General features: G+C 46.2%; 1 protein-coding gene across 1 annotated transcript in view; it reads right to left on the reverse strand.

Moving 5' to 3' along the window:
- TARBP1 (tRNA guanosine 2 -O-methyltransferase TARBP1) overlaps positions 1–12,037 on the reverse strand; it is a 99,810-nt gene that overhangs the window by 78,332 nt on the left and 9,441 nt on the right. The window contains exons 4-6 of the mRNA XM_075924760.1: positions 8,278–8,426; positions 1,519–1,571; positions 549–646 (exon numbers count right to left, since the gene is read on the reverse strand). Coding sequence (XP_075780875.1) covers positions 549–646; positions 1,519–1,571; positions 8,278–8,426 — 300 coding nt within the window. The remainder of the gene's footprint in view (positions 1–548; positions 647–1,518; positions 1,572–8,277; positions 8,427–12,037) is intronic.

Consider the following 12,037-nt stretch of genomic DNA (forward strand, 5'->3'; position numbering starts at 1 on the left):
ATCCAACAGCAAGTCCTTGCGACTTACACCTCTCTTGAGATAACCAATGCCTGAAGACGTCAAATAGTTACCAGCCTTGGCCATGGTGTCTGAGTCATCTATCACATCCCTGGCCACTAGCTGGCCCTCCTTTATAATGTCCTTAAGGTCCTCTCTCCTGCCATGAGAACATGTGTCTTGCTGGCACAGATAGTAAAAGAGAACTGAAGAGAGGTTGCGACTGTTCTTCTTTGATGCCCTCACATGGGAACATGAGGAAGCACAGGCACACGAATAGCTCCAACAGACAGACGCACTCAAAATTTGAGGTCTCCTGCACTGGTGCAAGCACACCTGCAGTGGGATTCATACTGAAACATACTTAAAGACCACAACATTTTAGTATGAAAACATTTTTAAGACTGCAGACAGACTAAGGAAAGCTCTTGCGATTCAGATTATGACAGGTGCAGTACGTTAGTGTAGAGACATTTACACTAGATACTGGAAATGGATCCATGACCCTTATTTCCCTCGTCTTGCAAAAGAAAAAATTAATGAAAACATACTTTTTTCTTCTTCGGGAAGGAGTGTGAGATAAGTAGACAAAAACTTCTGTAACTTCATTCCTAAAGGAGGACAGGCTCCTATCAACTGGCCTGGAGACCTATTTGGTTAAAAATATAAAATTAATATCTTGAATATTAACTTAACTTTATAAGAAAGGATCTCAAAGTTCCTTATAAAACAAGCTAATAAAAAACACTGCTTAATTGTCTAACTCATTAGAATACAAACGGCCAAAGTGTCTCAATGTGAAAAAAATAATACAAGTACTTTTGATACTTTTAAAGGATATCAAAAATGTACATACAGAAACAGGAGTACAGCAATTGCCATACTAAATCAGAAGTGTGATCCATCTAAATCCAGTCTCCTATCTCTGACATCAGATGCTTCCAAGGAAGATGCAAGAAACCGAGCAGTACCAAATGTGGAATCAAGTACTCTCAATTAAGATTTCATCTTAATTCCTAATAGTTCAGGTTTATGCCCTGAAATATGAGATCTTATATCCTTTCCAAAATGTATCAGCATTAATTATTGTGACAGGGTAAGTTAAAAGGCTTGATGGAAGCCTAGCTGGAATAGCTCCAACCCGTGGCATGGTGGGCTCGGCTTGGTCTGACTAAGCTGGAGCAGTCCCTGCTGCAGGAGGGAAGCTGCTCCAATCCATCTGGGCCCACTGCACCGCAGTTAACCACCTAACCAAGATTTTACATCCCTACTTGAGACTTCCCATTATTACACATTTGCAAGGATGAAAACCAACCATTTATTCCTATGCTTTGTTCGTTTCTCGGCCAGTTTTTGATCCATGACAATTTTTGGCCTCTCACACGACAGAGTAAGTTTTTTTTAAATGAAGTGGGTCTCCTTGCTTCACTGATATGTTCAAAGTGATATCAACTGATCTCTTCCATGAAATGTAACAGCCCATTGCTCAATAATTACTGAACTAAATATCCAATGGTTTACCTGCCATAGAGAGAACTTTCTGAAAGTGCATCCATTAATGGTCCAATAATAAACTGAAGAGAGAGAAAATAAAATTTACATTAAAATCAATAATGAAAATTTTTCACACACACACACACACACACACACACGAGATGTATTTTACTTGTGCAGCAGAGGACTAAACAGTGAGCTTTGTACTATCATATTATTTTTTTCAGAACACTAATACAGCTGTGGTCTGCCCATTTGGTAAGGAAGTTGGCCTACTGAGGAGAGGATGTAAACTGATTCAAGGAACAAAAAAGGCACATCAGTTGCACATGGAAGTTGAAAGCAGGATGAGAGGGAGTCTTCAATGATCACTAGTAAAAATGTTAAGTAAAAAACAGTCAACTTAAAAATAAAGTTGGCCAAAACTGTTCCCCACTGCTGTTCATATATAACCTTCAAAATACCATAATTGAAAAATATTTTTTTTAACTTTGTACCTTTCACAGCATCTGGTGTATAGCCAGTTCCTCTATTACAGTAATTCTCAAAGTTTTTGGTCCATGGCCCACCCTGCTCAACACAGACCTAACTGTGGACCACCAGCCAATCACGATAATGATGAAATGGGTGCAGGAGGGGTTGGGAGTGCAGGATCTGGCTAGGAGAGAGGGTGCAGAAGTGAGCTGGAGGGTGAGGGTTCTGAATGTGAAGTAGGGTACAGGAGTGGGAGGGAGGATCTGGGAGGGAAGAGGAGTGCAAGAGTGGGCTGGGGGTGGGAATCTGGCCAAGAGGTTGGGTGCAGGAGTGGGGTGAGAGTGGAGGCTGAGAGAAGGAGAGTGCGGGGGTGGGATGAGGATGGGGGTCTCAGTGGAAGAGGCTGCAGAATTTGGGCAGAAGGGAGATGGGGGACACTCACCTACCTCTGTGCCTCCCGCTGCTCCCATTGACTGTGAATCCAGCCAATGGAAGCAGCAAGGAAAGCCTCTAAGGCAGGCATGTCCAAAGTCCGGCCCGCGGGCCAGTTGCGGCCCGTGTTCCAGTTTAATACGGCCCCACAGGTAATTTGGCAATATCTATCTTTTATGGCCCCCAACGAATCCATACGTATTGAGATGAATACATTGTAAAATCTCAGTTAATGTCAGTTGGTCTAAATCAGTTATAAATATATTTGGACACAACATGTATACTTGGTGTTATGCTCCTGTTCATATTTTTTTAACTTAAAAGTTGACAGACAACCTTTATTACCAAGAATATGTAATGTACTTTACAATGTTCCTGACGTATATTTCAGCTTCCTGGATTTTTTTTACATCTGGCCTTCAGATATGAAAGGCAGAGTGATTTAACACCTGTTTAGATTTGTCATCCATGTGACGAAATGAAAAGTATGCCGTTTGCAATAAACTTTGCATAAAATAGTTAATTTGCATTTAATTTTAATGGTTCAAAGAATGTCAGGCAAAATGGTCGGCCCTCACGCATGTTCACTTCATCAAATCTGGCCCTCTTTGAAAAAAGTTTGGACACCCCTGCTCTAAGGCTATGTCTAGACTGCAAGCCTCTTTCGAAAGAGGCTTTTTCGAAAGTATCTTTCGAAAAAGCCTCTTTCGAAAAAGCGCGTCTAGACTACAATACGCGGATTGGAAAATCAATCCGCTTTTTCGAAAAAGAGCGTCCTGACTGCTGGACGCTCTTTCGAAATTAAAAGCCACACGGAACCGCTTCTGCCAGGGCATGGGGGCAGCATTTCCTTCCGGGTGCTGCTGCCTGCCCTTTGCAGAGACACATGGTTAAAGGGACGCCCCTGAACACCCGTTGCTCTGCTTCTGCAGCTGCCTTTGCTGTCCCTCTAGGAGGTAAGCAAGGCATTGCAGTGCTGGTTTGGAGTGCTCAGCTTCCTGGGACACCCCAGCAGGTTTTTTGTTTGGAGGTTTTTCTGTTTTAGACCCGTTTTTTCGGCATGGAGCCAGAGCTGCCCCTGGGCAGGCAATGGCCCCACACCATCATATTGCAAGTGTTGCTGCATCTGCATGACACAGTCATGAGGCTACTTCCCCATCTGGACCCAGACCAGAGGTACGAAGGGATCGTCCGTCATGCAGCCCCACTGCCCTTGCCTCCAAACTTCTTTGTGGACAGGCGTGTTTGGAGGCTTGACATCTGCTCTGACTGGTGTGACCGGCTCGTTATGCAGCTCTTGGATGACCAAGAGTAGCTACGCTACTTCCGGATGCGAAAGACCACTTTCCAGGAGCTGTGTACCTGGCTCGCCCCGCTCTGCAACGGCAAGACACCCACTTGCGGCCTGCTATCCCCGTGGAAAAGAGCTGGCAACCCCCGACAGCTACCGCTCCGTGGAACACCAATTTGGAGTGGGCAGGTCTACTGTTGGATACATCCTGATGGAGGTAAGTCATTGTCTGGGGACAGTCACAGTTTGGGGTGGGAGGAAGGGAGACTGTCAGGAAGGGCAAAGTGGAATGTGAGTGGGAGGGAGCTCCTCCACTCACCCTGAATTGTTGGGGGGGGGGGGGAGTTCTGAGGAGGGGATTCCTGGGGTGTTTGAGAGGGAAGGTGGGTGGTGGGTTCTCCTCCTAAGAGATAAGGCATCCCTTCTAACATTTTGTTGTCTGTCTCTTTCTGCAGGTGGTGAGGGCCATCAATTCGGAGCTGCTGAACAGGCTCGTCTGTCTACCAGATCTGGACAGCGTCATGGCCGGCTTTGCTGCCCTTGGCTTCCCGAATTGTGGAGGAGCGCTCGAAGGGACACACATTCCAATCCGTGCACCGCCCCATCGAGCAGCCCAATTCATTAACAGAAAGGGCTACTTTTCTATGGTCCTCCAGGCCCTGGTCGACCATCGTGGCCAGTTTTCTGACATTTGTGTTGGGTGGTCAGGGCGGGCATATGATGCCCGCATCTTCAGGAACTCGTATCTCTACCGGAGGCTTCAGGCAGGAACATTTTTCCCGCATCACGACTTTGCGGTTGGGGATGTGCACATGCCGGTGTGCATAGTGGCTGATGCCGCCTACCCCCTGATGCCGTGGCTGATGACGCCCTACACCGGCCACCTGGATGCAAGGAGCAGTTTAATGCTCACCTTAACCGGGCTCGCAACCAGGTGGAATGTGCGTTCGGACATTTAAAAGGCAGATTCCGGTGCTTGCTCACACGGCTAGACATGGGGGAGAGCAACATCCCTGAGGTGGTGGCCGCGTGTTGCGTTCTCTATAACCTGGTGGAGAGGAAAGGGGAGGCCTTCCTACCAGGGTGGGGGTACAGGTGCTGATGGTCAGGAGAGGCACTTTGCCCAGCCCCGGACAGCTGCTATCCGCCAGGCTCACCGGTCTGCTGTTTGCATACGGGAGGCCCTACGGGAGCAATTCTCAATTGGAGGCCACTGACTCTACTGAGGGGCTTCTGCCTGGGGACTGGGCCCTGGCCCAATAGAAGCTTCCCTCCACAACCCATCTCCTGACTCTGTTTGGAGAAATAATAAACACCAGGGTTTGTCTCAAAATAAGAAGTTCTGTTTTATTTTTTTAAATATCACTCACTGGAAAATAGTATAACTGTTGCAAACATAAAAAAGCTTTTGTTCATTTTTGATGTAGAAAATATACTTTCATGCCAAACTATGTACAATAAACATTTTGTTTAACACATTCCTTGTCATTTAACTGGGGTGATGGGGGTGCTTGAAACCTGGAGTGGGGAAGGGGATCATGTTGCACGGTGCTTGCCTGATCTCAGTCTCCTGCTTGGGCCTCGTGTTCAGGGTCCACCATGGCCACGAGATCGGGTGGTGCGCCTGTCGGTTGGCTGGATAACAGCAGGTAGGTGCTCTTGGGACGGGGAGGCCTGGGGGAGAGGGGATGGGGAACTGGGGGGCTGGGGGAGAGGGAGGTCCAAGGGGGGAAAAGGGATGCTGCTGTGGAAGGGGGGTTTGGTGGGGCGGGGTCATGGGGTGCTGGAGGAGCAGGACCAGGCACAGGAGCAGGCAAGCCACAGACCTCCCTGAGAGTGGCACTCAGGGACGTGCGCTGCTGGACCAGCTCCTCCATCAGCCGGTCATGCCACCGATCCTCTGCCTCCGCCCTCTCTTGCAGGATGGTGTTGAGCTCCTGCACGGCCTCCACATGCTGCCTCAGGATGTCCGCTTACACACGCCTGTGTCTGCGGCTCCCATGTCCCTGAGATGGAGGTGGGGCTGGGGTGCTGCGGCCCTCTTGCACGGCTGGTCCGGCTATGGAGGAAAAGAGGAAGACACAATCAGTCATAAAAAACTGGACTATGTAGCACTTAAAATACTAACAGGATGGTTTATTAGGGGATGAGCTTTCGTGGGCCAGACCCACTTCCTCAGATCAGAGTAACACGGCTACATTTCTATCACAATCAGTCATGTGTGCAACAGCTGTCCAAAAGGGCATGTCCTCGCCTTGAGACAGGGGAATCAGACATTCTGAAGGTAACACCGTGTGTGACCTGGGCATGAGCCTGAGCATTACAGGTTTCCCTTGTGCATCACCCACTGTGCACCCACCTACCTCCCCCCGCCCCCCGGGTGTTACACAACCTCACTGCACTCACCTGCTGCTTCAATTCCGGCGTCAGATGACACCTGGGAGGCCTCTGGGGTCTGTGTGACTGGCTCCAGGGTGAGGGTCGCCGTCTCCTCACTGTCCTCCTCTGGCACCATGTCCCCGTCTCCAGACTGCTCTGGGTCCTGCTCTGGCGCATCCACCACAGGGTCCGCCAAGCTTGACTGCACGAGACGCCGTGGTGTGCGTGCTTCACCACCACCCAGGATCTGGTCCAGCTCAGTATAATAGGGGCAGGAGTGGGGGGCTGCCCCAGAACGGGAGCTATCCTCCCTGGCCTTCACATGCCCTTGGCGCAGCTCCTTAACTTTGGAGCGCACCTGGTCCTGGGTGCAGGGGTAGTGTCCTTTCTGGGCCAGGGCCTCTGCCATGCGGCCATAAATGTCCGCATTTCGCCGCCTGCTTTTTAGGGCTTGTAAGGCCTCCTCCTCTCCCCAGAGCTCGAGAAGGGTCTTGAGCTCTGGCCCAGACCATGACTGTGCCCGGTGTTTGGAGCCCCTGGTTGGGTCCCCAGAAGGCTCTCTAGAAGGGCTAGGAAGGTCTTGGGGCTGGGACATGCTGCACTTAACCAGCCGTGTGCTCTGGCTGCTTTGCTGCCACAAGTGGCTGTGAGGGTGCCTGTCCCTTTAACAAATGGCTGCAGACAGGAACCAGAGACATGCAAGGCATGCCCCAGATTGTCCACCAGGGCTTCTTCCTGGAGGCCATTATTTTCGAAAAAATGGCCTCCCTGCGTCCCCACACACTTTCCGTCGAAAAAGGCGTTCTTCCTCGTGCAATGAGGTTTACCGCCGTCGAAAGAAAAGCCGCGTTCTTTCGATTTAATTTCGAAAGAACGCGGCTGCAGTCTAGATGCAGGTGAAATTTTTTCGAAAAAAGGCTACTTTTTTCGAAAAAAACCCTGAGTCTGGACACAGCCTAAGTGAGCAGTTTCCTACACTGCCATTCCCTCAGTCAGGGGCAGGGGAGCAGCAACACATGGAGCCGCTTCCTTCCTGCACAAGCCGGATCTGGCCCACGAGGCTCATCCCACACACAGAGGAGGGGGGCCGCAGCTAAAATATCTGCTGCAGGAGGGGGGGAAAAAGAGTCCCAAGCCCACAGCAAACCTGCAAAATGGTTGCAAGCAACTAGTGGGCTGCAGGCCACACATTGAGAATCACTGCTCCACTATATTCTATTTCCCATTTGGGTCTGTTTTTCTTAACACAAAATGGAAGAAAACTCTTTTTTCTTTTTCAACAAGAAAAAAAGATTAGAACCATAGTATTTGGAGGAGGACTCAGAGGCAAGTATTATAACTGTAGCTATTTTAATTTTTTTAAACTGACTATAAATCAGGTTGGTGTTACTTTAATGAGTAACTGATATTATATAAATCAGAAATTGTGTCTTTTGAGGCGCCTAGAGTTATTTCTTGGAAGTGGGGATGAATGAAGTACAGAATAGATCATTCACACCCGTGTGAAATGTAAGATAACGACTAAATCTATGCAAACACACTATGTTATTACACCACTAAAATTGAGTGTAGTTATCTACAATATTTATTTTTATATAGTGCATAATATTTTTTTCATAATTTATCATGAGAGATCTAGTAAAAACAGATTATTCAACAGTCTCAAGGGATACCTGAACCTTCCTACAACAAGGGTAAATAACCATCAGGCTTTCAAGTCTGTCCTTAAAGTAGTGAAATGCTGAACATGCCCTTCAAAATCTCCTTGATAAGCTCTTTGAACAGAGCCATCTGGCCATGCTAAACTGAGGTGCTCAACAGCTCCAGTTCTGAAGATGATGAGTTCTACAGAACAAACATCAGCAACGCTCAGGGAGAAAGGGATCATATCCAGTCTTCCTATAAAAGAGTCCCTGTTAACTGGGATTCAACTAAGGTTAGGCTGCATTGGTCCTGAAATAAGAATTCATGCATAAATGACAAGGAACAATGCAATAGACCCTCTTTCTTTGACCAAGGTAATCTTAGCCCTGAGATCACTTCTAAATAATATTACTACTATTAATACACCTACATTTTATAAAGTTTTATAAAATATATCTGATAGCACATGACTTAGGTAATCAATTTAGGAAAAGTTTCAAGTTAAAATATCTATTTATCCTGGAAAATAGTTAGGAGATGGGGAAGTTAGGAGTTTAGTCCTTTACCTCTGAAAATCCTGGTGAATTTGGAAGGTGTTTTGTTTCATAAAGGTCCAGAAACTGAATAACACCTTTCTTTGTCAAAGTTTTGTTTTCATTCTCAAACATCCTTTTGTAAATGCACATATGCCATGATGGGTGAAACAGCCAGCAATCTGTTACAAAGAGAACATCTTTAACTGGTGTGTCAGATGACAGTGACATCAGTATGTAATCTGTCTAGCAATATATTTTAAAGAAGTGTATCAAATTAAAGCGTAAAATATCCAAGATATAATGACATGATTGTTAGCTATTACAAAACACGATTTAGAAAGATGTTATACTATCTGACGTATAAAATGTGCTTTTCTCTAAAAACAATATAAACATTTATTAACATGGCTTGAATACTTGTTTCCTTTTCCCCTTGAAACCACTCCCTCTGTAATTCAAAAGAACAGCTGTCTACTGTATTTACTTGTAAAACTATCAATCTACTTTCTATTTAATAGATTACAATTTAACTTATTACTCATCTTTTATTTCAGTTAGATCTTTTTTCTAGTCTTAGATTCCCTGTGTTGTCTCTAGCATCCAGTTCCTTCCTCCCCAGTATGTGAGCCATGGAAAAATGAACTTTAAACTGGCTTCAGTGAGTCATATTCCTGGCTCCCTGGACCATGGCTGCAGCATTATTTTCCAGGCATTCTGCCGGCCACCTTATTCTCTTTCTACCACTGCTATCTCACTGTCTTACACAAAAGCAAACCCAGTGGAAATGGGTAGAGAGCCCTGCAAGTCTATGGGTATCCGTATCCACAAATGTGGATGCGGATACCCACAGCTCATTTTTGAAAATACAGATGTGGATGCAAATACAACATTCTGTATCTGAGCAAGGCTCTGGAAATGGGCCCATTTGTGAGGTGGGAAGAATGAGAATTAAAGGAATTTCATGGTTACAGAATAATAATTTTGCTGCAGGTTACTAATCAAAATAGCACTGTCAGCACTAAAATCAACAGCACCGATAGGTCATGTCTCACTTCAGACTGTAGCAGGGAGAGTTGGGCCATTTTAAGAGGAATGATGATGACCCAAGCCTCGAATGCTTAAGTAGCCCTTCTTGGGTCTTAATGCAAGTTTTTGTTCCAAAGAGCTCTCAATCTTTGGAACCTTGTGAAGGTCCTAGTGAAGGTGCCATCTCTTCTCCTGATGCAATCTAGGAGTCTTTGTATCCTCGTCATGGAAAACATTCTCTGGAGCACTTCTTGTTGGTATATACATACTGAGGTTTACCAACTTCTGTATGGCCTAGCTTGGGGGCTGGGCACAATGACTGTACAATAAAGTAGTCCTCAAACACACCTCCTGTTATTTGTATCTTCATTCTGAATGACTTGCACATGCTACATTTCTCTCACTTATCGCTCTCCTGAGAATGAGGCATCTGATATAAGCACTCACTTACTCATGGGTATAACAGCCTTGGGGGAAGAACAATACTTGAAGGCCAGGGACTTCTGCATTTCAAAGCTTATGCTGGATATTTCAGGCTTTGATTAAAATATCAAAGAAAAGTCCCATCCAGAATGAAAGAATAATTAAAACTAGTAAGTTATCTACTAACAGTACTCTATTCATACTAATATTTACAAAACAGTAAATGATAAATGTGTGTGTGAGAGAAAGGACCATTGGCACAAGACACACAGCGAGCTCCAACTCTTGGCCACAGGCAATGTAGTCTGATAGCATGTATAATTCTGTGGGCAAGTTAATGACAAAGATAAAAGAACTGTCATTTGATTAATAAAAATCTGTAAGATCATCATTGCAATGGTGTCATCCGGTGTATCATGGCAGGGAAGATTTACTATTCTCCCAGATCCAGGTCCTCCAAATAGTGCAAATTTTGCTAGTACAATGTCGTCAGAAAAGAGTAGAATTTCGTAGAATACTAGGACTGGAAGGGACCTCGTGAGGTCATCAAGACCAGTCCCCTGTCCTTATGGCAGGACCCGGTACTGTCTAGACCATCCCTGATAGACATTTATCTAATCTGCTCTTAAATATCTCCAGAGATGGACATTCCACAATCTCCCTATGCAACTTATTCCAATGTTTAACACCGTGAGAGTTAGGAAGTTTTTCCTAATGCCCTTTTAAAAGCCCCTTTTCCACACAAATATAATGGTATCAAACACAACAAACTCAGAATAATGAGGTAGCTATATTCAAGAAAAATTTTAAAACTTTTTTTCAATATTATACTTTAGCAAAACCATGTCAAGAATGCATCCATCACAACTCTAAATTGTGTCTCAACCGACAGTACTGAGTTATTGGTTAATGCTCATAAAATGATAACTGATTAATTCAAACAGAGTCAGCTTTTAACTCAACACAAGGTGCCAGAAAGAATGATGTGCATATGCATCCTGCCAATCATAACAGCAAGCCCCACTAATTGCTCAGTTTATTTAACATTACTTATACAACTTGGACACATGAACCAACATATCTGCAGAACTGAATCAAAATGTGTCATAACACTCAAGGTGAGCCTTTACAGGCCTGTTCAACAAGCTAGCTAAAGTAGTTAGGGGAGGGCTAAATGAATGTCAAAAGGAAAGGGTCAAAAGAGAGACAATATGAGCAATCAGCAGGTATAAAATCAAGAGCTGAGAACAAAATTAAAACCAATGGACACACTAGGGGAGGGTGTCTCCCAGTCAATTGTGATCAGCACTTAGCAGGCTCCCTGCTTGCCTCAGCCCCACGCTGCCAGGTCATTTCCAGGAGTAGCCAGCATGAATCCCCTACCCCATGTGTGATGGGGGGTGGGAGGCCAGGAGTCTTGGTGCACTGCTCCTGCCTGCAAGCATTGCTTTCTCCCGAAGGTCCCATTGGCCGGGAATGGAAAACTGTGGCCAATGGGAGCTGTCGGGGCAGTGCCAACAGAAGGGGTCACAAATCACATGCTGCCCAAAGGACAGGAGTGCAGGTCTACCACTTCCAGGAGCCAACATCCCACATCAGCAGCTCCACCTGGCTATGCTAGCAGGGCTAGGGATGATAAAGCTACATGGCTGCCACAGGGCACTGGTTCCTGAGAGTAGAGTCCTATGGATCAGCGGATACCAATGTCTATCTGCAGGCAGACATTTATATCCACAAAGGGCTCTAACATGGGGCCAGAGCGAGGACCAGGGCAAGCAAGGAGCCTGCCTCAGCTTCGCTGCGCCATCAACCAGGAGCCACCAACAGTAAATTTCACCCTATGGAAGCCTGCACCACAAGCCCCAGCTCCCTCCCAGAGCCAGCATCCCCTCTTATACCTCTGGCCTCCTCTCAGAGCCAGTACCCCCCTACACCACTCACTTCCTCCCAGAGCCATCATCCCAAACTCCTGTCCTGAGCCAGTACCCTGTACCCCAAGTCCTAGTTCGGAGCCTTCTCCCAGAGCCAGCATCCAAACCCCCTCCCCCAACTCTGACTCCCCTCCCAGAGTCAACACACATACTTCCTTCTGAACCCCCATACCCACTCCTGAACCCCAACTCCTTGCCCCAGCCCAGTAAAAGTGAGTAAGATGGGGGACAGCAAGCAACGGAGGAGAGTGGGATGTTGAGTGATTGTAGCTTTGGGAGAAGGAACATGGCCTTGGGAAAGGGACAGGATAGATCCTGTGTTGTCCTTAAATTCTGAAAGTGAACTTGGGCATAAAATCATTGGGGGACCACTGCTGTAAATAGTTCTCTAAAAACATCTACTCAATGTG

Source organism: Pelodiscus sinensis, chromosome 3 (genome assembly GCF_049634645.1).
Source record: "Pelodiscus sinensis isolate JC-2024 chromosome 3, ASM4963464v1, whole genome shotgun sequence".
Classification (NCBI taxonomy): domain Eukaryota; kingdom Metazoa; phylum Chordata; order Testudines; family Trionychidae; genus Pelodiscus; species Pelodiscus sinensis.